The sequence below is a fragment of the Oryza sativa genome, chromosome 7 (assembly GCF_034140825.1).
Source record: "Oryza sativa Japonica Group chromosome 7, ASM3414082v1".
Lineage (NCBI taxonomy): Eukaryota > Viridiplantae > Streptophyta > Magnoliopsida > Poales > Poaceae > Oryza > Oryza sativa.
This window is the reverse complement of record NC_089041.1, coordinates 4,821,632-4,843,589: the sequence shown is the minus strand read 5'-3', so window position 1 is coordinate 4,843,589 and position 21,958 is coordinate 4,821,632. Positions and strand designations below refer to the sequence as shown.

At 37.4% G+C, this 21,958-nt stretch overlaps 3 protein-coding genes across 3 annotated transcripts; 2 read left to right on the top strand and 1 right to left on the bottom strand.

Annotated features, from left to right (window-relative positions):
- Window positions 1-6,180: 6,180 nt before the first annotated feature.
- Window positions 6,181-8,086, top strand: LOC4342613 (uncharacterized protein At4g14100). Its single transcript, XM_015792379.3, has 2 exons — window positions 6,181-6,730; window positions 7,331-8,086. The coding sequence occupies exons 1-2, from the start codon at window positions 6,253-6,255 to the stop codon at window positions 7,531-7,533; spliced, it is 681 nt and encodes a 226-aa protein (XP_015647865.1). The 5' UTR covers window positions 6,181-6,252; the 3' UTR covers window positions 7,534-8,086.
- Window positions 8,087-8,409: 323 nt separating this feature from the next.
- LOC4342612 (uncharacterized protein At4g14100) lies at window positions 8,410-9,741 on the bottom strand. Its single transcript, XM_015792380.3, has 2 exons — window positions 9,232-9,741; window positions 8,410-8,771 (listed from the first exon to the last, which is right to left on the bottom strand). The coding sequence occupies exons 1-2, from the start codon at window positions 9,680-9,682 to the stop codon at window positions 8,545-8,547; spliced, it is 678 nt and encodes a 225-aa protein (XP_015647866.1). The 5' UTR covers window positions 9,683-9,741; the 3' UTR covers window positions 8,410-8,544.
- A 7,858-nt stretch (window positions 9,742-17,599) lies between these two features.
- On the top strand, window positions 17,600-19,758 carry LOC136357517 (uncharacterized). Its single transcript, XM_066312796.1, has 3 exons — window positions 17,600-17,982; window positions 18,881-19,003; window positions 19,316-19,758. The coding sequence occupies exons 1-3, from the start codon at window positions 17,737-17,739 to the stop codon at window positions 19,406-19,408; spliced, it is 462 nt and encodes a 153-aa protein (XP_066168893.1). The 5' UTR covers window positions 17,600-17,736; the 3' UTR covers window positions 19,409-19,758.
- Window positions 19,759-21,958: the final 2,200 nt, after the last annotated feature.

Here is a 21,958-nt window from a genome sequence, read left to right as displayed (position 1 = left end):
ATTAATTAGATCTCTCGTTGTTTGTCATTTATTTGTAGTGCGCAAAGCAAAAGCAGGGAACTAACTTGTGCGGCTATTACGTGTGCGAGTATTGCCACTGCCTTGCAGACCAAATCATCACCACAAGAGAGCTCGATGTACGTACAAATAAATTCAAAATTTCATTACGTAGCGATTTCTTGTTTAATTACTAATCAATTTCATACATTCATATAGTTTATTCGCATGAGGGATAACCTGACCACACACAAGGAATTTATCGCGGCGGTTCAAGAACAACTCATGGGATTCATCAACGAAGAAATCCTTGATCCCAAGGGTGAATTCTACTACGACGGAAACACAATTCACCGGTCCTTAGCTTCTGAGCTAGCAGCGAGTAGTACTACGTCGAAATCGTAGCTAGCTAGGACATATAATGGATTGTAATTAATACATGACTACATATGTTTCTATATGCATGTGTACACATTTTCTATAATGTAAATATATTTTGTTCATATATATATCTATATACATATGCATTTGCATAACATATATATGTATAAATACATATATATTATGCATGTATATACATATAATATAATATAATATATATATATATACATATATATATATGTATGCATATATATGTATTGAAACATATATATATATATGCATGGTTTATATATATATATATATATAAACCATGCAGCAACAGGGGCATGCGAAAAAAAAAAAAGGTCAGCTCGATCTTTAGTCCCGGTTGGTGTTACCAACCGGGACTAAAGATCGATCTTTACTCCCGGTTATTTCACCCGGGACTAAAGATAGCGATCTTTAGTCCCGGATTGGTACTCCCGGTTTGAAAACCGGGACTAAAGGGGGGTTACGAACCGGGACTACAAAGGGTTTCTCCACCAGTGTGTAAGTAGAGATGTACGGAAAAACTCATGCATGGCTCGCTACTTCAGCTCGGCTCAGCTCTCGTTTAGATTTATCAACAAGCTGAGCTAAGGTTTTAATTAGATTGTTGTATGTAACTCCAGCTCGAGCTTGCTCGTGAGCCAAACGAGCTCAACACAATGCAGCCATAATTTTTACCTTGTTAGGATAACAAGCCGGGCCAAATTTGCTTGATATCTACCCCATGTAAAAAGTATGTGAATGCATTTTAAGTTTATATAAGTGGCATTAATTAATTAATTTTCCCCATGTATTTACTCAAATATATAAATTTATCTGTTATTTCCGTCCAAAATTTGAAAGCAAATAAACTACTCCACAAATCTTCGAGCAATATGGTTAAGTTATGCAACTGAATAATATTAAAAGAATTAACGCACGTAGAAAATTAATTAATTGTATAAAATTATATAGACCTGCGTATATATATAGCATTCGCAACGAAATGGAGTACAACAATAATCTTTTTATTTTTCAAACTGCACGGGTGCAGCAAGGATGTTGAAAATTGGCGCGAACTCCACCACATGAATTAATGGCACGTTTTCCCCTGCCAGATAGATCGAATTCCTAAGGTCCCAATGTGCACCACGTTGTTTGAATGTTTTGACTCTATTGCAATGTGATATAGACTTTCTCTCCGATCCTCTCAGGACGGCTTAAGTAGTCAAGCAAACGCAGGAAATGAAAAGAAAAAATAATAACAGTTTTTTCCCATTATTTTGGTGTACACAGCACATGCATAGATCCATTAGAAACTCTGTCACGAAAGCTCTCTGTGTAGAATAAGAGCCCCGATGCATCATGCATGCATGTCCAATATTTGCAGCAAGAGTGGCTTAACAACAACAACTTCGCCTCTGTTTAATTTTTAAATATATCATGTTGTTCATTTTTAAATATGATGTATGATTATTCCTCTTATTCAAAACTTTAATTAGTGCAAATATAAAAGGTGTAGTACATTTAATTACAAAGTAAGTCACAATAAAAATAACTAATATTTACACAATATTTTTAATATTACAAAAGGTCAACGTGTCTAAAACTCAACTTCAGTTCTTCATATAAAAAAAGATGGAGAGATATTTGATAGTCTTAAATATGATTAAATTTAGCGAATATAGCATATATATATATATACTGTCAGGGTTATGGATACCACATACCTAGTAGTAGTTGACTAAATCTCAGCAGGACCCACCACATACCATGTCTTATACGAAAACATGCGGATATAGAAGGAGTTCCGGATAAGGAAAGACAACCAGAGTTCTACATGGAAACGACAAGGACTACTCGGATTGTATCCATATTGGTTTCTCTAGTTCTACTTGGACAAGGGGACACTTATGGGTATAAATACAAGACCCCATGAGGAGAGGGGAGACACCGACCATAGAAGGCACGAACAATAGATCAAGATAGAAGATCAACATACAAACAAACATACACCAAGACAAGACGCCGGATATCGACTTCAGGGATAAGCACGGCTAGTCCCCTGCGGTGTCTCCGGATACTATCAGGAGAGACGAAAGCGTTATCTCTGATCTCACCGGGCACCGATTCGAGGAGGAAGACTATCCTGTTGTTGACTATGAGTCAGACCTTCAGACTGCCATATCGACAACTGTTAGATAGGCTACCCCAAATATTGCACTGGTATGATTATGGTGAATAAGAGAAATACCGGCTTCGGCCAATAGGATGTAGGGTTATTACCTGACAATTCAGGGGCCCGAACCTGTATAAAAATCCCTGTCTCCATCTTTTACCTCAGTCTCGCGTATATCCTAGTACCAACGATCCCCATACTATACAAATACCGGAATCGCGACATCAAACGTTGACATATACCTCAACGGGTTAGGATCTGAATAGGCGTGAGTGCATCTGTGCACGTGCGTGTCCGATTTATACTTCTATAACGGTAAATCTAATTGGAGAGGCATCTCCAATTAGTCTTAACCAGAGACACCCACGTGCTAGTCTTTAGGAGTTTTGGTTGTTATTAATCTATTGAGCAAGTAGGAGAAATATTCCTATCATCTATACTTCAAATAAAATTTTCTCTTAAATTACTTATCCGATTTAAAATCCGATTACACCGTTGTGTTCGTAATAATTAAATCTTTACAACAAGATCTTACATGATTATATTTTGATGAAAAATCACAAATTACTTTTATGATATGTCTAAATTACTTTTAGATTTCACTAAGTTACTTCTTAGACATATAAAAGTAAATTCAGTAAAACCTAAAAGTAATTTACATATATTATAAAAGTAACTTATAACAAAAAGAAAAAGAAAGTAACTTTAATTAATGCCTTTTTTCACTGAACAAATTATCTCATATATATATATATATATATATATATATATATATATATATATATATATATATATATATATATATATATATATATATATATATATATATATATATATATATATATATATATATATATATATATATATATATATATATATATATATATATATATATATATATATATATATATATATATATATATATATATATATATATATATATATATATATATATATATATATATATATATATATATATATATATAGTTATTTTTAGATTTGATTAAAATACTTCCTATACATTCAATAATGCTCTAAGGTGATTACTTTTATTATTTTTTAGTAATTTCGTAATTTGTGCTGATTAATTTAATTTCTAGATAGAGTCATGTTTTTATCTCTACAACGGATTTACTTCAAATGGCATGCCAAAGTTACCTTCGTTTTGTTCTAAGTTACTTTTATAATATATGTAAATTACTTTTAGGTTTTACTGAATTTACTTTATATATCTAAGAATTAACTTAGTGAAAACTAAAAGTAATTTAGACATATCATAAAAGTAATTTGTGATTTTTCATCAAAATATAATCATGTGAGATCTTATTGTAAAGATTTAATTGTTACGAACACAACGGTGTAATCGGATCGTAGATCGGATGAGTAGTTTAAGAGAAAATTGTATTTGAAGTATAGGTGGATGTTGCCTCTTATAGACGGAGTGGTAACTGTTTTAGACAAACCAGCTACCACTAGCTGCATAGTGACGTCCCTTCTATAAATATTGCATTTAATTTAGCTTCAATAGTTAGCTTCAAGAGTTACATAAAAAATACAGTACATAATACTTCCTCCGTCCGTCCGTGCAGTTTTTAGCCTAAAGATTTATCGCAAACAAATGTAGTTTTACAAGACCTTTTAACGTTCGGTTTTTCATACTATTGGATACCGAAATTTCAGCATATCTTAATAAGCCCATCTCTGCCAGAACTTTCGGCCCAGACCAAAATGGCCTACTAAAGGCCCAAGATGAATTGCTCCCCACTCGTGCATATCCAGCCCAACATAAAATAGCCTATCTGCAGCCCAGCAAGATGGCCCAACAACTTATGGCTATCACAGGAATAAGTCCACTTTGGCTCCCTCAATAAAGGTGTAATCTGATTTGTATCCTTCAACCGCAATTCCAGATATGTTAAACCCCCCTCCCTCCCCCACCCCCAACTATCAAAACCGATGCAAAATTACTCCCTCGGTGGTTTTGAGGATGGTTTTCACTGACATGGACCGTTGACCTAGTCGTGTGGGGCTCACATATCAGCCTCCTATCTCTAGTACTTTACCTCTCTCTCCTGGTGGCGGAGGACCTTGAGGGAGCCGAGGAGCTGCACGGCCTCCATGCCTCTTAGTGACGGCAGGTCGGTGGGAGTTTGAGGAGAGGGTGGAGAGAAGCGGCAGCCCTCACCAACATCCCCAACCTCCACGGACACATCCACGAGACTTCTTGGTTGCGCGTCCATGGCTACCGCGACTAACCCAAGAACTAATCTCAACTTCAATACTACCAGCGAGGAATTCACGAGCATTGACAATCGCGCGCGCTGCCACACGCAATCTTGACATCGTTGGGCCGATGGCCGAACACATTCGCAGCGAGGCAAGCAGCGATGCCAGTGTGACTACCAGAAGAGCTGCTGGCGCTTCGGTTTGCTCGACGATGATGACATTGGGGGAGGGGTAGAGAGGGGGAGAGAGTTATTCGCCACCCCACCGGTGGAGGACGACATTGCGAAGGTAGACGCGGCCCGCGGTGGTGTCCTCCCATAACATCTCCTTCCTTCCCTGCCTTTTTGGCCTTCTTGGAAAGCTACAATTTTAACAAGCGACCGATAGAGGAACGAGCTAACCATGGGCACCACCCCATGGATGCGGAGCTCGATGCGACGACGCCGGCTACCATCCTTGCCCCCAAGTGGCACGTGGAGGAGCGGCGCTTCCGCTCTTCATCGGTGGCTGGCTATCCTCGAGCGCTACCTGAACGTAAGGAAGGAGAGAGGGTCTGGGATAGAGAAGGAAGGAAAGAGAGAGTAGAGGGGAGTATGACATCAGTGGCGGATCCAGAAAATCAATTCGTTGGTGTCATAACGTATCTATCGGTGTCATAGTATGCTAATTATACTTAGAACATAATGTTATAATATATGGATAAGCAGTTTTACTATAAGTTTTACCGAAAGTCGTCGGTGTCGCTTGACACCGACACTTATACTGTAGATCCACCCCTGATGACATGTGGGACTCACTTTTTTTTAATTTTACTAGAAAAAATACCCGTGTGTTGTAACAGGTAAATGCTATTTTAATTTTATTATTGTTATATACGTTTTAGTTAAGGTGAAATCTATTACGAGAACTCGTTTGGATATATATATTTTAGAAAATCATGAGTTTCAATTAGAAGTCCGATCATCTCAAGTTAGCATGCGAATTATTTTTAAAGAGATTTCTTATATGATTTTTTATGTATTTACAAAAGCAAACGAATTTAAAACCGACTCGAATACGCATCTATATTCCCCAAAACAAACTTAAAAACAGACTCATACTCAGATGACGTACCAAAGTATCGGCAAAAATATCTCCAATTTTTATAATAGTAGAGAGAAGAGATAGAGATTTGATGACTGGGATGCCACATGGACACCACGACAGACAATACCACTATCAATACTGTTCTAGGAATTAAATTGCACCGGTTTTAATAATTGAGGGGTACAAATTAGATTGGACCTATATATGAGGGAGCCAATGTAGACTTATTCTGGCTCTCACAAGAATCGGCCCAGCAAGCCCACGAAACAGCAAGATATCAGAGTCTCCGTCCGTATGAGCCATTCATTCGGTTGGTCGGCTCGCGATCGCACAGCCGGAGACCGAATCGGATAAGCTCGCCGGAGTAATCGCCGCCGATGCCACCGCCGCCGCCGCCGCTCCTCTTGGCCGCGGCCGTTCTCGCTTCGGCGGCGGCGGCACTCGCTGACCCTCCTCCCCCTCCGTCCCCGACGCCGTGGCCGGAGCGGTTCCACGCGGTGCTTTTCACGAACCTGACCCAGACGAGCGGCGGCGGGAAGCTGCAGATGACCGACCTCTACTACGACTGGCCTGGGGGGCGCAACCTCAACCTCGTCGCCGGCCAGCTCTCCGGCGACCCGGTCTACGACGTCGAGTGGACCAACGGCACCTCCTACTACTTCGACTCCGCCTCCTGCCGCACCTTGCTGTTCCCCGTCGGCATCCTGCCCCCCGACTGGCTCGCCGCCGGCGCCGCCTACCTCGGCCGCGAGGCCGTTGACGGCTTCGACTGCCACGTCTGGACCAAGGTCGACTTCATCTGGTACTACGAGGACGTCGTCACCCACCGCCCCGTCCGCTGGAACTTCTACACCGGTAGATCCATTTGATCCCTCTTAAGAAATTTCTTTTCTGTTCTTGATTGATTGATTGATTCCAACACTATTGTAAACATTGTAGTAGTGTAGTGCTCACTTTGTATTCCTGTAATTTCTTGGTCTGGCAATGTGATCTGTTTCATATGGTCTAGCTTGCTCTGCAGTTTATAAATTTATTCAATTGGTTTCTTGAGTCTCTTATAAGCATTATGATGATTCTAAGCAATATTTATTTGATAATAGAGTAATGCAGTGTTTTGATACTTATGTGCAACATTGCAAATGCCAAGCACTCACTATTAGTCTCTGTCTCTAGTTTTGTGAACCAGTTAATCTGATGATTGATATGGTCTTGCACTGTAATTTGTAGTGACGCAACCAGTAAATTCAGTCCATTTCTTGAATCATTGATGCTGTATTGTTATGTTCCTATGATATTCTTGTGCAAGGATACACTATTATTTCTGTGATCAATTTAGTTTGGATATGACACTGCCCTTTGCTTTGCGGAAATGCAGCCTAAATGTCTTCATTGGTTCAGTTCGTTCTTGATTCAGAAATGCAATGACTTTTGTTTTTTTTTTTTTTTTTTTCCCAGGGATGCAGCAGCATGTGATGAGCTTTGAGGTGGGTGGAGCCCTAGAGGATTCCAAGTGGCAGGCACCGGCATACTGCTTCAACGATCAAGAAGCCGCCACAAATTCCGACACCGCCAACGACAATGAAGACGGTGAGGTCGATGCGATGAGCAGCCTCCTCAAGTTCTTCAGGGCTCAGCAAACAGCCGTGGCAGCAGTATGACTATGAGCAAGACTTATCACTTATGAGAATCTTACTTCCTCCGTTTCATATTATAAGACTTTCTAGCATTATCTACATTCGTATATATGTTAATATTAACATCTACATGAATATGGGTAATGCTAGAAAGTTAGGGGCTGTTTGGATGACTTCCCTAGTTTACCACAAAATATTTGGCAAAGTGTGGCATGCCATACATTGTATAGCTAAGAATTTGTTGGCCACAATCGTGGCAAGTTATGGCAAAAAAAAATTACTCAATGACAAGTGGGCTAGCTTGCTAAAAAATTGTGGCATAACTCACTTGTGGCATGAAACAACCACTAGGCTTAATTGGTCAAACTTGATTGCCACAACTTTGGCAAAGGTTGGCACTCAACCAAACAACCCCTTATAACCTGAAACGGAGGTAGTAGCAATTATCCATTGGCGGTCTGGTCCAGTCTGTTCTTGGATCATGTTGTAATAATGCATAAAAAGCGTTTATGTATATACTCCCCTTTTATGTAACCAAGCTCATATATTAGAGGATGGAGGTGCAATAAGTTCGCAAGTGATGAATCTCAAAATAAAAACAGTAAGGACAATGCAGAGTAACATACTGATGGTATGTATGTAATCACGACCAGAAAATTTTTGAAGTACGGTGTGCATCTACTGAGATTGAGCTACTGAATTCAGTTCGGAATCGACAACGCGTTTGTGCCTTCTTCGGTTTGAAAGGGAAGCATGGCGAATTACTGACTTGTGAAAGTTAGTTAATTTCAGCAGGCACATCTGCTTCAATAGATCAAATGTCACATTCTTTGTAGATCAAAAGTTTCTGGATTTGCTTTGCAATCAGAACTTGAACCAAACTTGACATTCTCTGTCATATTAGCACACAACATTTTCATATTGCTGAAGTTCAGAAACGTTTGTTTACACATGACAACAGGATTCAGGAAGAAACAGAGTGGATTGAGCAGGTCATCAATGGTGACATTCTCATCAGTGAAAAGTAAGCCTTGCTCATACTGAAGCTGCTGCTGCTGCTGCTGGAGCTCCTACAAACCTGAAGAAGGCGTTCATCACATCGAGCTTGCCATCCTCACCTTCTACCCTGTCGTCGGTGACGGTGGCTGCACCGGGATCGGCGATGACGGTGTGTTGATCGCTGAAGCAGCGAGCCGGCGCCTGCCATTTGGAGTCCTCAAGAACTCCACCCACCTCGAAGCTCATCACATGCTGCTGCATACCTGCGGAAACAGATCGGAGCACACACAAATCATGTCACTGTTGCATCAAGTTACTGAACCACTGAACAGAATGAAACTGCATTTCTTTAGAAACAAATCACTGCAGAAATTTTGAGTGCTGCCATGGGCACAATGCTGCATCAAGACTCAAGGAATTAACTGAAATTATGCATTGCATCTCTGCCAGCTTCTAAGCAAGACGATATCAACCATCGAATTAGCTGCTTGGCACATCAAGAAACTGGATTAGACTAGCTGGGAAGTTTTGACATTTGCAATATAGAAACTAGAAATGTCAGAGTGATGCATCAGAAATTGACAGCAAGGCAATAACTACAATCACAATGCCACACCAAGAAACTAGAGAGAGAGAAATGAAGCACTAGAATAACTGCAACTCTGAAAATCAAGAAACTAATATGGAGATTTGTGCAGGTAGGTAGGTAGTAGGTAGTATTACCATTGAAGAAGTTCCAGCGAACGGGGCGGTGGGTGACGACGTCCTCGTAGTACCAGACGATGTCGACCTTGGTCCAGAGGTGGCAGTCGAAGCCGGCGACGGTCTCGCGGCCGAGGTAGACGGCGCCGGCGGCGAGCCAGTCGGGGGGCAGGAGGCCGACGGGGAACAGCTTGGTGCGGCAGGAGGTGGCGTTGAAGAAGTAGGAGGTGCCATTGGTCCACTCGACGTCGTAGGTCGGGTCGCCGGAGAGCTGGCCGCGGATGAGGTTGAGGTTGCGCCCCCGCGGCCAGTCGTAATAGAGGTCGATCAGCTGCAGCCGGCCGCCGCTCCCCGTGAGGTTGGTGAATACCACCGCGTGGAACTGCTCCGGCCACGGCGTCGGGGTCGGGGGGTCGAGTGCTGCGGCGGCGGCGGCGAGGAGGAGGAGCGGGAGAAGGCGGAGCGGCGGCATTATCCGTTTGGTGAGCGAGGGACGGAGCAGAGCAGCCACTCTCAGCCCACTGGAGAGATGTTGCTCTGCAGAGTGGGGCCAGCATATAAATTTTGAGGGGTAACCAACAACTTTTCGCAAAAACATCCTATCGAATCTAATCTTTGTACAAATGTATGAAGCATTAAATATAAATAAAAAAACTAATTGCACAGTTAGGGGGGAAATCGCGAGATGAATCTTTTGAGTCTAATTAGTCAATGATTAGCCATAAGTGCTACAGTAACCCACATGTGCTAATGACGGCTTAATTAGGCTCAAAAGATTCGTCTCGCGGTTTACAGGCGAGTTATGAAATTAGTTTTTTCATTCGTATAAAAAAACCCTTCCGAAATCCGGTCAAACGTCCGATGTGACACCCAAAATTGTTCATTTCATCAACTAAACAGGCCCTAACTATATGGCATACTACCAATAAAGATTGAGATACTAGAGGGTGTTTAGATCCCGGGGTGTAAAGTTTTGGCGTGTCACATCGAATACTATATATGGTGTCGTATAGGGTGTTCGGACACTAATAAAATAATAATCCATCATTAGCAAATGTTTACTGTAACACCACATTGTCAAATCATGGAGCAATTAGGCTCAAAAGATTTGTCTTGCAAATTAGTTGCAATTTATGCAATTAGTTATTTTTAAGTCTATATTTAATACTTCATGTAGGTATTTAAACGTTCGATATGATATGGTGTAAAATTTTTGTGTGTGAACTAAACAGGGTCATAGTCATACTCTATCCTTCCAACGAAAAAGGAATGAGATAATCTATTCTATACCATTGAGTTTGTTCGAGTTCAACAATTTATCATTACCATTTTCTCTTTTTATAATATACCGTCGACTTTATCAATTGTTCTATAATACGTCATTGGTTTAGACATTTTTTTCAAAAAATACTTAAAAAAAACCGTTAAAGACATACAATAATAACAATTGATTTATCTCATTAGAAGTATCAAAAATATGAAAATTTTTATATGGCCTCGTTACACAACATGGAAGTTTGTATACATGTTTCAAGTTTTTTTTTTTGCATATTTAGCTTTTAGAAAAAAAAATATTTTTATGTGGTATATGAGAGAAAATTTGCTTATACGAGAGATAACAGCACAAAAATATATTATATGGTGTATGAAAGATGTTTGATATTAAAACATCAATAAAAAGTATTTTATATAGCATATAACATATAATTTATATTTTTTTAAATATAAATGTAAAAAACTTGAACAAACTTCCATGTTTTGCAAGGAGGCCACATAAAAGTTTTCATATTTTTTAAAACTTCTAATTAGGTATAAATCAATTGTTAATCTTTTATGTCCATAAAGGTATTTTGAGTATTTTTGAAAAGAATGTGCAACCTAATAGCATATTGTAGAATAATTGATAAAGTAACCGATATATTATAGAAGGAGACAACGTCGATGTCAAATCATCGAACTCGAACATTGGCATCAACATTGTCTCCTATAATATATCGTACAATCTAGAAACGCTTAGAATTGGTAGCTAAGGAACTTTATTCCAGTTTGGATGGCGTAGTATCTATATAATTTTGGAATAGAATCTACGTGATTTTGGAAACATTATTTTAGTAGATCATATTATTGGTAGAAGTTGGGGGTTTGTCTCATCACGTATTTTTTTAACCTCTTTTCTGTTCACTTCTGGGTTTTTTTGGTTATGTGTCCACGAGCAAAGACTAGAGATGTAATACATTTTCATTATTAAAAAAACTAAAAAAATTATTTTCGTAGATGAGACCCTTCTATTTTTTCAGACGGGTATCGCTTTCGGAACCAAATGTCCACATACGAAAACGGTAACGGTAACACTTGTGTAATTCCACCCGTGTTAAGTCGTGCACTTTCACCGAAGCGTACATAATCTTGGACACTCACGCGCGTCCCTAGCCGTGTCGGATGCAGATCACACAACGCTGGCCCTCCCGGCCTCGTATACGATCGAGAGTGCCTAGCCGTGTCGGATGCTCTCTATAATTAATTTAATTAATATATAGCTCGATCAGCCAAGCCCTATGATCAATTGCAGATTATTATATATTTTCCTAGAAACTTTTCCTGCCCTAAATAATCTTGTTTCGTCGATTGATTGATTGATCGATCTAATTCGCCAAGCTACTAAGCTAGCGATCGATCGATAGGATGGGCAAAACTGAAGCTGCAGGTACGTATTGCGTGTAATGTTTTTTTTGGAGAAATATATTGCGTATAATGTTTAAGCAAATATGAAAATCTTAATTAGTATTGTTATTAAGCCAATATCCATAATGCAGATCGAAGGTTCTTAAATATATAATTAGTCGGTGATCATTTATGCATGGTCAAGTTAAATTAATCTCGACTTGTTGACTTGCCTGATTATTAGCCCGTTAATTTCGATCTAAGAAGCCAATAGCTTTTTGCTGATGTGCATCCGTGCATGTCTGGTGATGATTTCGCATATCTTATTAGCCGGTCGGTTGACTTGTCTTGCGCGGTTCTTTCCTGATTAAGATTTTGATTTTATCTCCATTTTTGTTAGCTCATTTTTGAAACTACTAAACGGTGTGTTTTAAAAATATGTGAAAACTTTTTATATAGAAGTTGTTTTAAAATATCAAAATATATATATTTATCAAGTTTATAATAATTAAAACTTAATTTCATTTGTCTGTGTAATTGTGTGAAGCAGGTAGTGCGAGTTTGTACCCAGGGAGCAAAAGCGATCCCTGCGGCGAACCTTACAAGTATACATTACAGGTAAACAAAACGACAATAAATTCAGTCTCAGTTATCTTACTTAATTTGTTTTATTTGTGTTAATTTCATTGCTTAAGAGCGTAGGTGGGTAAACCGTGAACCCCTTAGTAAGCAAAATAAGCAGATTCATGGTTTATTTTGGTATAACTATGTTTTGTCGGTTAGCCACCAACATCTTGCTTATATCATGGGTCGATATCTTCATGATTAAAAACAAATTAGTGTTCAAGTGATCGACGATTGATCAGAAAATATATATATCATGATATTACTTGTGTTTATATATTGACAGTGCCTGAGCAGCAACGACTGGAAGATTGGCAATTGCCGGTCGTTGATGGACACGCTGGCCAAATGCCGTGCCAATAATGAAAAGATATATTTGCTAGACGACATTTGCCCGATATTACACTAGCGCTTCAACAATGTGAGTATCGACGATTTTTCGATATATTTATATATATATATATATATATATATATATATAGTTCTAGCATTTGCTAACTAATTTGAGTTATTTAATTCAGAAAAACCGATTATTTATGTTATTTTTGTTTATATTGTATGCACAACTAATATTTGTGTTGTATTATATATAATACTACCTCCATATTTTAATGTATGACGCCGTTGACTTTTTGTCAAACGTTTGACCATTCGTCTTATTAAAAAATTTATGTAATTATCATTTATTTTATTATGACTTGATTCGTCATCAAATGTTCTTTAAGCATGACATAAATATTTTCATATTTGTACAAAAATTTTGAATAAAACGAATAGTCAAACGTTGATCGAAAAGTCAACGGCGTCATACATTAATACGGAGGGAGTATGTATTTTCCCCACAGCGCCTCTTTATCAACTCGGACAATATTGCGGGACAGCAGTTCGAAATGTACGAGCTCCAGAGCAAATGCTCCTCCAAAATACACTCCTACTATATCTCAAGCAAAAGGGATGAAAAACAAATGCTTTTTTATTAAGGTACCCTCGGATAGATATGGGCCGTCCATTCAATATGATCCAATGTACAAGAATCAACACTACTACACCCGTATCTGTTTATTCTCTGTATCCTATTGTTTTATATGATCCAATGTACCCTATTGTTTTGGACTTATCCTTTGATTATTTTCTTAAACACTTGTTTGGAAAAGGAGATTCTGCTATCTGATCCAAATAAACACAGTACATGGTGTTTTGCCTGCATGCATGCAGCAGGTATCTATGAAAGGATGCTAGTTCTTCCTCTGTTTTTCTTCCTTCTACGGTTGAAAATATGACTTGCATGTGCAAATTAAAATCTAAATCATTCGATAATCTTACAACAACCATACAAGTTCGTTTCCTCATGGATATGTTTTGGAGCAGTTAGTTGATCGTAGCAGCAGCTAGAGAAAATAACGGCGAGCCGGCCGGTGCCGATGATCAAATCTCCGTATGCCGTGTAGTGAGATGGCTAGAGAGGTTGTCGCTTTAAGAGAATCATATCTTACCGTAAAGTTCTCATCCACTAACTCCTTAAATTTAACATATAAAGATGCCACATCATCATTCACTAACAAGATACCACATCATCATTTACTAATTAACAAGATGCCACATCATCATCCACTAACAATTATCACATTTAAACATCATGCAAACATGCTATATATTTATATTTTTTATAATTTAAGAGCTTTTCAAATACAAACATGTGAAATTATCATCCAAGCTTAACATATAAAGATGCCACATCATCATCCACTAACAAGACACCACATCATCATCCACTAATTAACAAGATGCCACATCATCATCCACTAACAACCATCACATTTAAACATCATGCAAGCATGCTATATCTTTATAGTTTTTATAATTTAAGAGCTTTTCAAATATAAACATGTGAAATTATCATCCAACATAATTCACATAATGTTTCAATGTATATCTTTATTATGTTTTATGATATCCTATATACTTATATAGTTCATCCTCACTTAGTTAGTGCTTAAATGATTAATCTATGGTCTAAATTATCTTTCTCCTTTTTTCCTCTATTTAGTCATATCACATCAATTATTTTTAGCCTTTACATGATTAATCTACGGTCCAAACTATCTCCCTACTTTTTTTCTTCCATAAAGTCATACCACCTTACTTTTTTCGTTTGAATCACCATTCTACATACTATTTAAATTAAAATTATCATAAACCACATTAATTTACTTAATCTGATATTATCTAGCTATTACACGTTATTTTTTTTATTGTTATCGTACTAAATTCCCGCAGAAATGCGCGGGGTTTCACCTAGTTCTTGGAAATGTAGCATAGCTCTGCTCCCTCTCGTTGTTAGGAATTGCGTTTAGCCGCCATAGTCATTCCTAAGCTTCAGTTTCTGTTTTGCTTTTTTCCCTTTCTCTTGGCATAAGCCGGTCTGGCTGATTGCATTGTGTAACAAAATTTTTTGGGAGCACCTATACATTGTCGATAAATTTTCTCCTAAAAATTTAACAGATGTAATTATAGTATAATTGTAGGGTAATTACATTGTAACTTGTATGTAATTACACTGTAACTTACATATAATTACAGTGTAACTTGTATGCAAGTTTCACGTAATTTTAAATCGTTAGATCTATTACAAGATTTGTTATGGTGAGGAAAAAAAATCACAGCACACATATGCGAGAGGATTTGTTCCCACGACCTCCATTTTACATAACATGTTATGGAGAGATTTTTGAAAGTTACATACAAGTTATATTTTAGTTACAGTGTAATTACATGTAACTTTTTTGAAAGTTACATACAAGTTATATTATAGTTACAGTGTAATTACATGCAAGTTACAGTGTAATTATACTAAGATTGTACCGTAATTACATACGTTAAATTTTTGGGAGAAAATTTGTTGACAAATATATAGCAAAATTGAATATTTTTCTTCTAATATATTGATGTGCAATCATTTTGTGCGTTCGTTAAAAAAGAGATGGCTAGAGATGCCGGCCTTTTGATTGGATTCCAAACAAAACATCCAAATACTTCCTCTTAATGTTCTGTTCAAAGGGGAATTTGCAAAGTCCAATTCAGTTAAGCATGTGCGCATTGGTTTTTTAACATAACTAAGTAGGGGTGGTCAATTGTAACAAAATGACTTATAGGGTGAAAATGTCAAACTTCAAGCGTCTTCTGTAGTGGTTTTTGTAATTTTTCCTTGTCAAAAATATCAAAATAATTTTATAAGTACCAAAATATCCTTACAAATTCGGTTTGATTTAAATATACTACTCTACAACCATACTCTACAACCACACCAGTAGTGCAAGGTAATGTAAAAACCCCATTTTTTTTCTATATGACATAATTGACTTTTTTATAATATTTTGACCTTTTGTTTTGTTTAAAAATTTAATACAAACATATAAAAGTATAAATTATGATTATAGTGGTATAAATTATGATTATAGTTTTTTAATATGTTTCAACAAAATAAATAATGTTATATTATTTTTAAATAAGACGACCTGCAACCTAGTCTTGTAACAAGTTATAGGATTACTCTCCGATATACAAATTTTACCAATTAAAAAAAAAGAGGGAGGAATGGGGAAGTATACCTTGCTCTTCGATTTCTAAAAAATCCAGCGTAAAATGCCTTCAAATTGAGTGGATTTGAGAGGAGATATGAGGAGGGAGAAAGAGATGGAGAAGAGCCGGCTTGGGCTCGGGCTGGAAAAGGGGGCAAATGAGTGGGGAGGAGGATGGGGTGGGGCTTGCTGGTTATGTGGGTGCGAGCCCGAGGGAGAGCGCCGGGATGACTGGCACCGTGCTATGAGATGGGGCGCCAGTGTGACTAGCGCCACCCCCTCCTGCCATGTCAGCCTGCACGCCTGCGTGGTGCCACGGTGGCACGGGCACGGCGAGCGCCGTCCTGTTGTAGGACGGCGCTAGACTCTCTGGCGTAAAAAAGGACCATTTTTAGAATAAGTTTTTTTAAGGGTCCATTGTAAAATAAGTTTTTCAAAGGCACCAAAAATATAAAAAATTCAGTAGCCTACATGATGTACACTATTTGACCACCACAGACCAGGCCCAAAACTACACTACTATAAAGTGCTAGTGCTTGTGTGTTCAACAAACCATAATGATATTACTCGGAGAGCTTACAACCTTAACCACTACCAGCATATATTAGTTGTTGCTATGAGCCTATGACCTAATTAACCTAGTCACATCATGGATATAATGCATAGTTGAATGACTACTACATATCTAATATATATGATTCATGCTTTTAACTCTATGGTACCGGATGAGTATTCGTTAACGATATTATACATATCCGGCTTAGTACGTGTACGTATCCGTTCTATAATTATGATTGATATATTATACGTCTCGATACTATAGAGTAAATTTTACGAAACTACGATCAAATTATCACAAAACTATATATTTAAAACTATAGAGTAAATTTTACGAAACTACATATATTTTGATCAGATTATCACAAAACTATAGATTTAAAATGATATATCACAAAGCTACAAATTTAGCACTAAATTTATCACAAAACTACAGATTTAAGGTGGAGTATCGCAAAACTATAAATTTAATAACAAAATTATCACAAAACTACAGATTTTAGAGTTTAAATCCTTAGCACTAGTGTTATGTTTGAGTTATAAACGTGTAAGTTTTATGATTAAATTATCACTAAACCTATAGTTTTGTGATAATTTTATTAGTAAATCTATAGTTTTACGATATTCTACCTTAAATCTATAATTTTGTGAGAAATTTAGTGTTAAATATGTAGTTTTGTGATAATTTGGTCAAAGTTAAATTTACTCTACTATGTATATTCATATCCGATGCAATATCGATTATAGAGTATAATGAGTTAGAATATATATAGGAAATACGATATTCATCCGAACCCAACCTGATTTCACCCCCTACGTGCAAGAGATCTATTAGGACGAACCCTACAACTGTCGTACGTCCGTAGGATGCCGATCGGACGGCCCAAACTGTCGTACGTCCGTCCGTCCGACACAACCACTGTGTCCATCGATCGACCGTCGACGAGCCGGATTCTGATCAGCTTCTCATCAATTGGAGTACTATATTTTGATCAGCGTCGATGGATCGATCGATCGTCTTCCCTGTCCAATTAGTCCAATTATAAACTCTCCCAAACTCTGATACAATCCACCACTAATCGAGATCAAATTAATCGAGATCGAGATGAGCCGCCGATGGTGGAGGAGGAGGTCGTACGCCGCCGCCGCCGCCGACGACGACACCGCTGGGGAGGAGCTCCGGTCCTACGTCGTCGCCGTGGAGGTCGCCGCCGACAACCGCGCCGAGTCGCCGCCGGTTCCGGCTCGCGTCACAGCTGAATTGATCAAAGCCGACGCCGCCGGGATCCCAAATTACTCCAAGGGAGACAAGGATGATCCCTGCTGCGACACATACAGTCTAGTCATGAAGGTAATTCATTTGATTAACCTTATTATGTACTTATGCCCCTAGTCCTATGTTGTATAAAAATATATACTCCCTCTCGTTTTACTCTTTTCTTAGTTTAACTTTTTATGTTTGACAAAGATTATAGAAAAATACAGTAGTATTTTCAATACAAAACAAATGTTTTATAAGAATATATTCAATGTTAGATTTAATGAAATTAAACTGATATTTTAGATGTTGCTAATTTATTTTCTATAATTTGATCAAAATTAATCAACTTTGATTAGAAAAAAATCAAAACGATTTATAATATGAAATGGATGAAGTATTTTCTAAAATTTCTTGTAATATTGTTTTACTTAATTAGATACCTTGTTAGATAGTTATTTTATCAAAATGTTATTTAATTTATACCTATAATTATGAAGATAAACCGCTATGTAATTCACTCCATAATCTGTTTCTTCAAACGAACCTCGTTGGTCCCACAAAATCTTGCTAGTTAATCTTTTTTTAAATAAGTCTGCTTTTCGTCCTCAACAATACAACCAGACGTGCTGACATGGTATTTTTGTCTAAGTCAGCTACAAAGTAGCCTTATAAAGTTCCAGATCTGCAAGATGCTTTTCTTTAGTATCCTGAACATTATGCCCTCAACATTGATATATATAGCCATATCACAAAGATAGGTATTGAGGTGTTTTGTGTCGGTTTGTATAGATGGAGGTCGTTCTGTAGTTGGAAGATGAAAAGTAGATTGAGGCAGATAATTAAGGAACATAAGCTGGTAAACTTATTGTTATTCTAAAATATTACAAAAGCTTTGGACACCTGGTTGCTTGTTAATTGTTTATACCTTTCTAATCCTTAATTATACGCTTATATATGCTCTTGGTTTTTTGGGGCCTTTAATTTGCAGTGCCTTGAGAACACAAAAAATGATTTCAAGAAATGCAAGACTTTGATAGACAAGTACGAAGAGTGCAGCAATCCTCCCAAGGAACCAAGACTATGCCCTGCCCATGAGCTAGCATTTGAGAAGGTATAAGTTTGTAACTCGATACGATTTATCTTTGAACTTTGATCACTTATCTATTTTTTAAAAGAATATATATAAATACTTAAAAGTATATTAACGAAGTTTGTTGCGTTCTAAACATAACTATGAGACCTTAATTGTATACATTATTATGATATAAAAGTTCAAAATTTATTAATGGACAAAGTTAAAATTGTAGTGATCAACAGTGGCAGATATTTGCTTTCCTATCATCAAGGGTTGGGTGCGGGACACATCTTGTCGTGTGTTTTTCTTTCTCATAATGCTGATTTTACTGTGTTTAATTAATTGCAGTGCCTTCAGAAAAATGTGGGAGAGATCAAAGTTTGCCAGTTCTGGATGGACATGATGAGCAAATGCCTCCGTCGCAACAAACAATGGGTTTAAAATGTGTAGCTTCTGTTCATGGATAGTGTAGTACTGGTCTTTTTTGAGTTTTGAAGCTTCATTATATTGTGTTAATTTGTGTTAATTTTGGTCAGCCAAATACAGTAGGTGGATCAAATTCGTCGAAGTGGATTTTTTTAAATTCACTTGTGTTGCCGAATAGGTTAACGGGAATTAAGTGGCCAATTACATTGGTGGGCCAAATTCGATGGCGAGAGTAAAGCAGTGCAAGTTTTTTTTTCTCGAGTAAGAGTCTACTTGTTGTCCCTCAACTATGAATCGAGATTTGTCAGTGTCTCAACCGTAAAACTTGGGTGCTGTTCAAATTGATATCTCTTTCAACCATATCTTTTTTAGCATAGTTACCAAAAATATGTCTACATTTAATTTATTGCTAAACTTTGGTAAATACATAGGAAATCCTACCAAAATTTTAGCAATATTGTCAACTTCAAAATTTTGGCAGTGCTAAAATTTGATAAGGTTTATTTTGGCTACAATCTGATGTGTAGAGCATACCTTAACCTATAAAACCAAAACCAGTGCAAATCGAGTCGCTATGTAGTATTGAGAGCGGGTTCGGCTGACGTGACTTCTACATGGCTTGTCGACTTAACTAGTGTTCGTCCCAGGTGGCATATACGCGGCCGCTAGAAGCAAAGATATATAAAAATAAAACACGTGAGACAGAGAAATCAACTGATATAATCTAAATAAGGCATAGTAAATAGCTAGCAAAGCTAGATCGTAATTTTCACATCATCATCTACTTCTACAGAATCCCTAATACAAGTCGGAACAGCTAAAAGCTGACACCTTTAAGTGATTATAAGTGCTAGTTCTAGAGTAAAACCGACACCTATACTATAGGTGTCTTTTTTTTCTTTAAAAAAAGGAACCTATAATATACTATTATAGATGCCGGTTTTAAAACCGAGCCGGGAGCCGAGCACAAGTGGATAAGTCTCGCCCCGTCCCTCTTGCCCATTTCTCTCTCTCCGTCCCTCTTGCAAATCTGACGTCGGTGGGGGCTCCAGCAGCACATCCGACGGCGGCAGCCAAGAGTACTAAATCCGAAAGTAATATTTTCACACACACACATATATATATCTTCATGTAATCCAGAAAGACAATACACATAACATGTTATAATACTTCACCAATAAATATTGTGATAATTGTTTACCAATAAATCATTTAAAATTGATGTGACTCGATTTAACATTAAATAAATTATCATAATCTTCATCACCGCCATATTCTCAAGGGAACACCATAATATTTTTAACAGCTCGGTTGCTAGCTTTGATCCACTAAGCCATCAAGCTTACAATGTATATTTATTAGCTATAACAGAGCGATTAGTTGCAAAATTAGGTGAACACAACCTTTGGATGATAAGAGGTTTTTCTGGATTCAACACTCTTGATCAGTTGCAATATTAGTTGCTCTTTCGCATGATAAGAGGTTTTGTCGATCAATTGTTGACATATAACCAATTGTTTTCCGGGTACCGTGGCAATTTCGACTTGTGAAACAACTTGGATGTAGATTGAAGCGGCGACGATGTAACGAAGTCGAATTCATTAATGTGACTGTGATTGCAGCATGCCCAATAGATACCCAAAAATCTATCTCTAAAACTATGTATTTTGGAATTCCTAATTTGATTTTAAGATGTAAACGAACTTTTATCTCCAGTGGATATCTTAAATTAACTCTGGACCCACTCTTATCTACCAAAAGATATAGAAAAAAATAACTTCGCTCATCCCCTCCCACGTACGCAATCTCTCTACGTATAGCGTCTTCTTTTTCCGTGTAAAAATTGGGAGCGAGAATGTTTCCCGACTTGTGGAGAGCGAGAAAGGTCATTGTTGTTACTGTGATTGCTAACTTGCTAAGTAGTATGAAACACGTACGGCCGGATCTATCTACCTCTCTATTGAATATCTACCCTTGATTTTTAAAAGGGTATATAGTTTATAGGAATAGCAAATAACATAATTAAGCACGGTAAATTAATTTGATAATCACTCTTAATAACGAACAACTTCTCGATCTCCTCGCCGTTTTTGATGCTCATCACGCATTTGATTCCGATCAACTGCTATTCCCTAATTTTCATCACCGATAGTGCATGAGTACCATAGGGATGAAAACAGAGCGGATAGTTTCCGTCCGCTCCGGATAAAAACGGATACGGATATCTTTCGGATCGGATAATTCTCGGATAGTTCGGATACGAATATGGATATTTTCTCCCGGATACGAATACGGATATGGTATCGGGGTTTCCGTCGGATACGGATTATAATTCGGATATTCGGTGAATAGTGCTATTCGGATATCCGTAGAAGCCACGAGACATACCCAATTCTTTCTAACTCTATAACCTTCAATATATCTTTATAGATTCTAATAGTAGTTTATCTCTTAACACTAGTCCATACTATTAATATTATTTAAAATTTTAAAAAATATTTATAAATTATACTTTATTTTATATAAAATGAGCTAATTATATATGTTGATATTTATTTCTAATAG

What these genes read in the sequence shown, in the direction of transcription:
- LOC136357517 (XM_066312796.1), top strand. Translation starts at nt 17,737, where the DNA reads ATGAGCCGCCGATGGTGGAGGAGGAGGTCGTACGCCGCCGCCGCCGCC. An exon ending in CATACAGTCTAGTCATGAAG is followed by an intron (nt 17,983 to 18,880) that starts GTAATTCATTTG and finishes TTTAATTTGCAG; the next exon opens with TGCCTTGAGAACACAAAAAA. An exon ending in ATGAGCTAGCATTTGAGAAG is followed by an intron (nt 19,004 to 19,315) that starts GTATAAGTTTGT and finishes AATTAATTGCAG; the next exon opens with TGCCTTCAGAAAAATGTGGG.
- LOC4342613 (XM_015792379.3), top strand. Translation starts at nt 6,253, where the DNA reads ATGCCACCGCCGCCGCCGCCGCTCCTCTTGGCCGCGGCCGTTCTCGCT. An exon ending in CCGCTGGAACTTCTACACCG is followed by an intron (nt 6,731 to 7,330) that starts GTAGATCCATTT and finishes TTTTTTTCCCAG; the next exon opens with GGATGCAGCAGCATGTGATG.
- LOC4342612 (XM_015792380.3), bottom strand. Translation starts at nt 9,682, where the DNA reads ATGCCGCCGCTCCGCCTTCTCCCGCTCCTCCTCCTCGCCGCCGCCGCC. An exon ending in TCGCTGGAACTTCTTCAATG is followed by an intron (nt 8,772 to 9,231) that starts GTAATACTACCT and finishes CTGTTTCCGCAG; the next exon opens with GTATGCAGCAGCATGTGATG.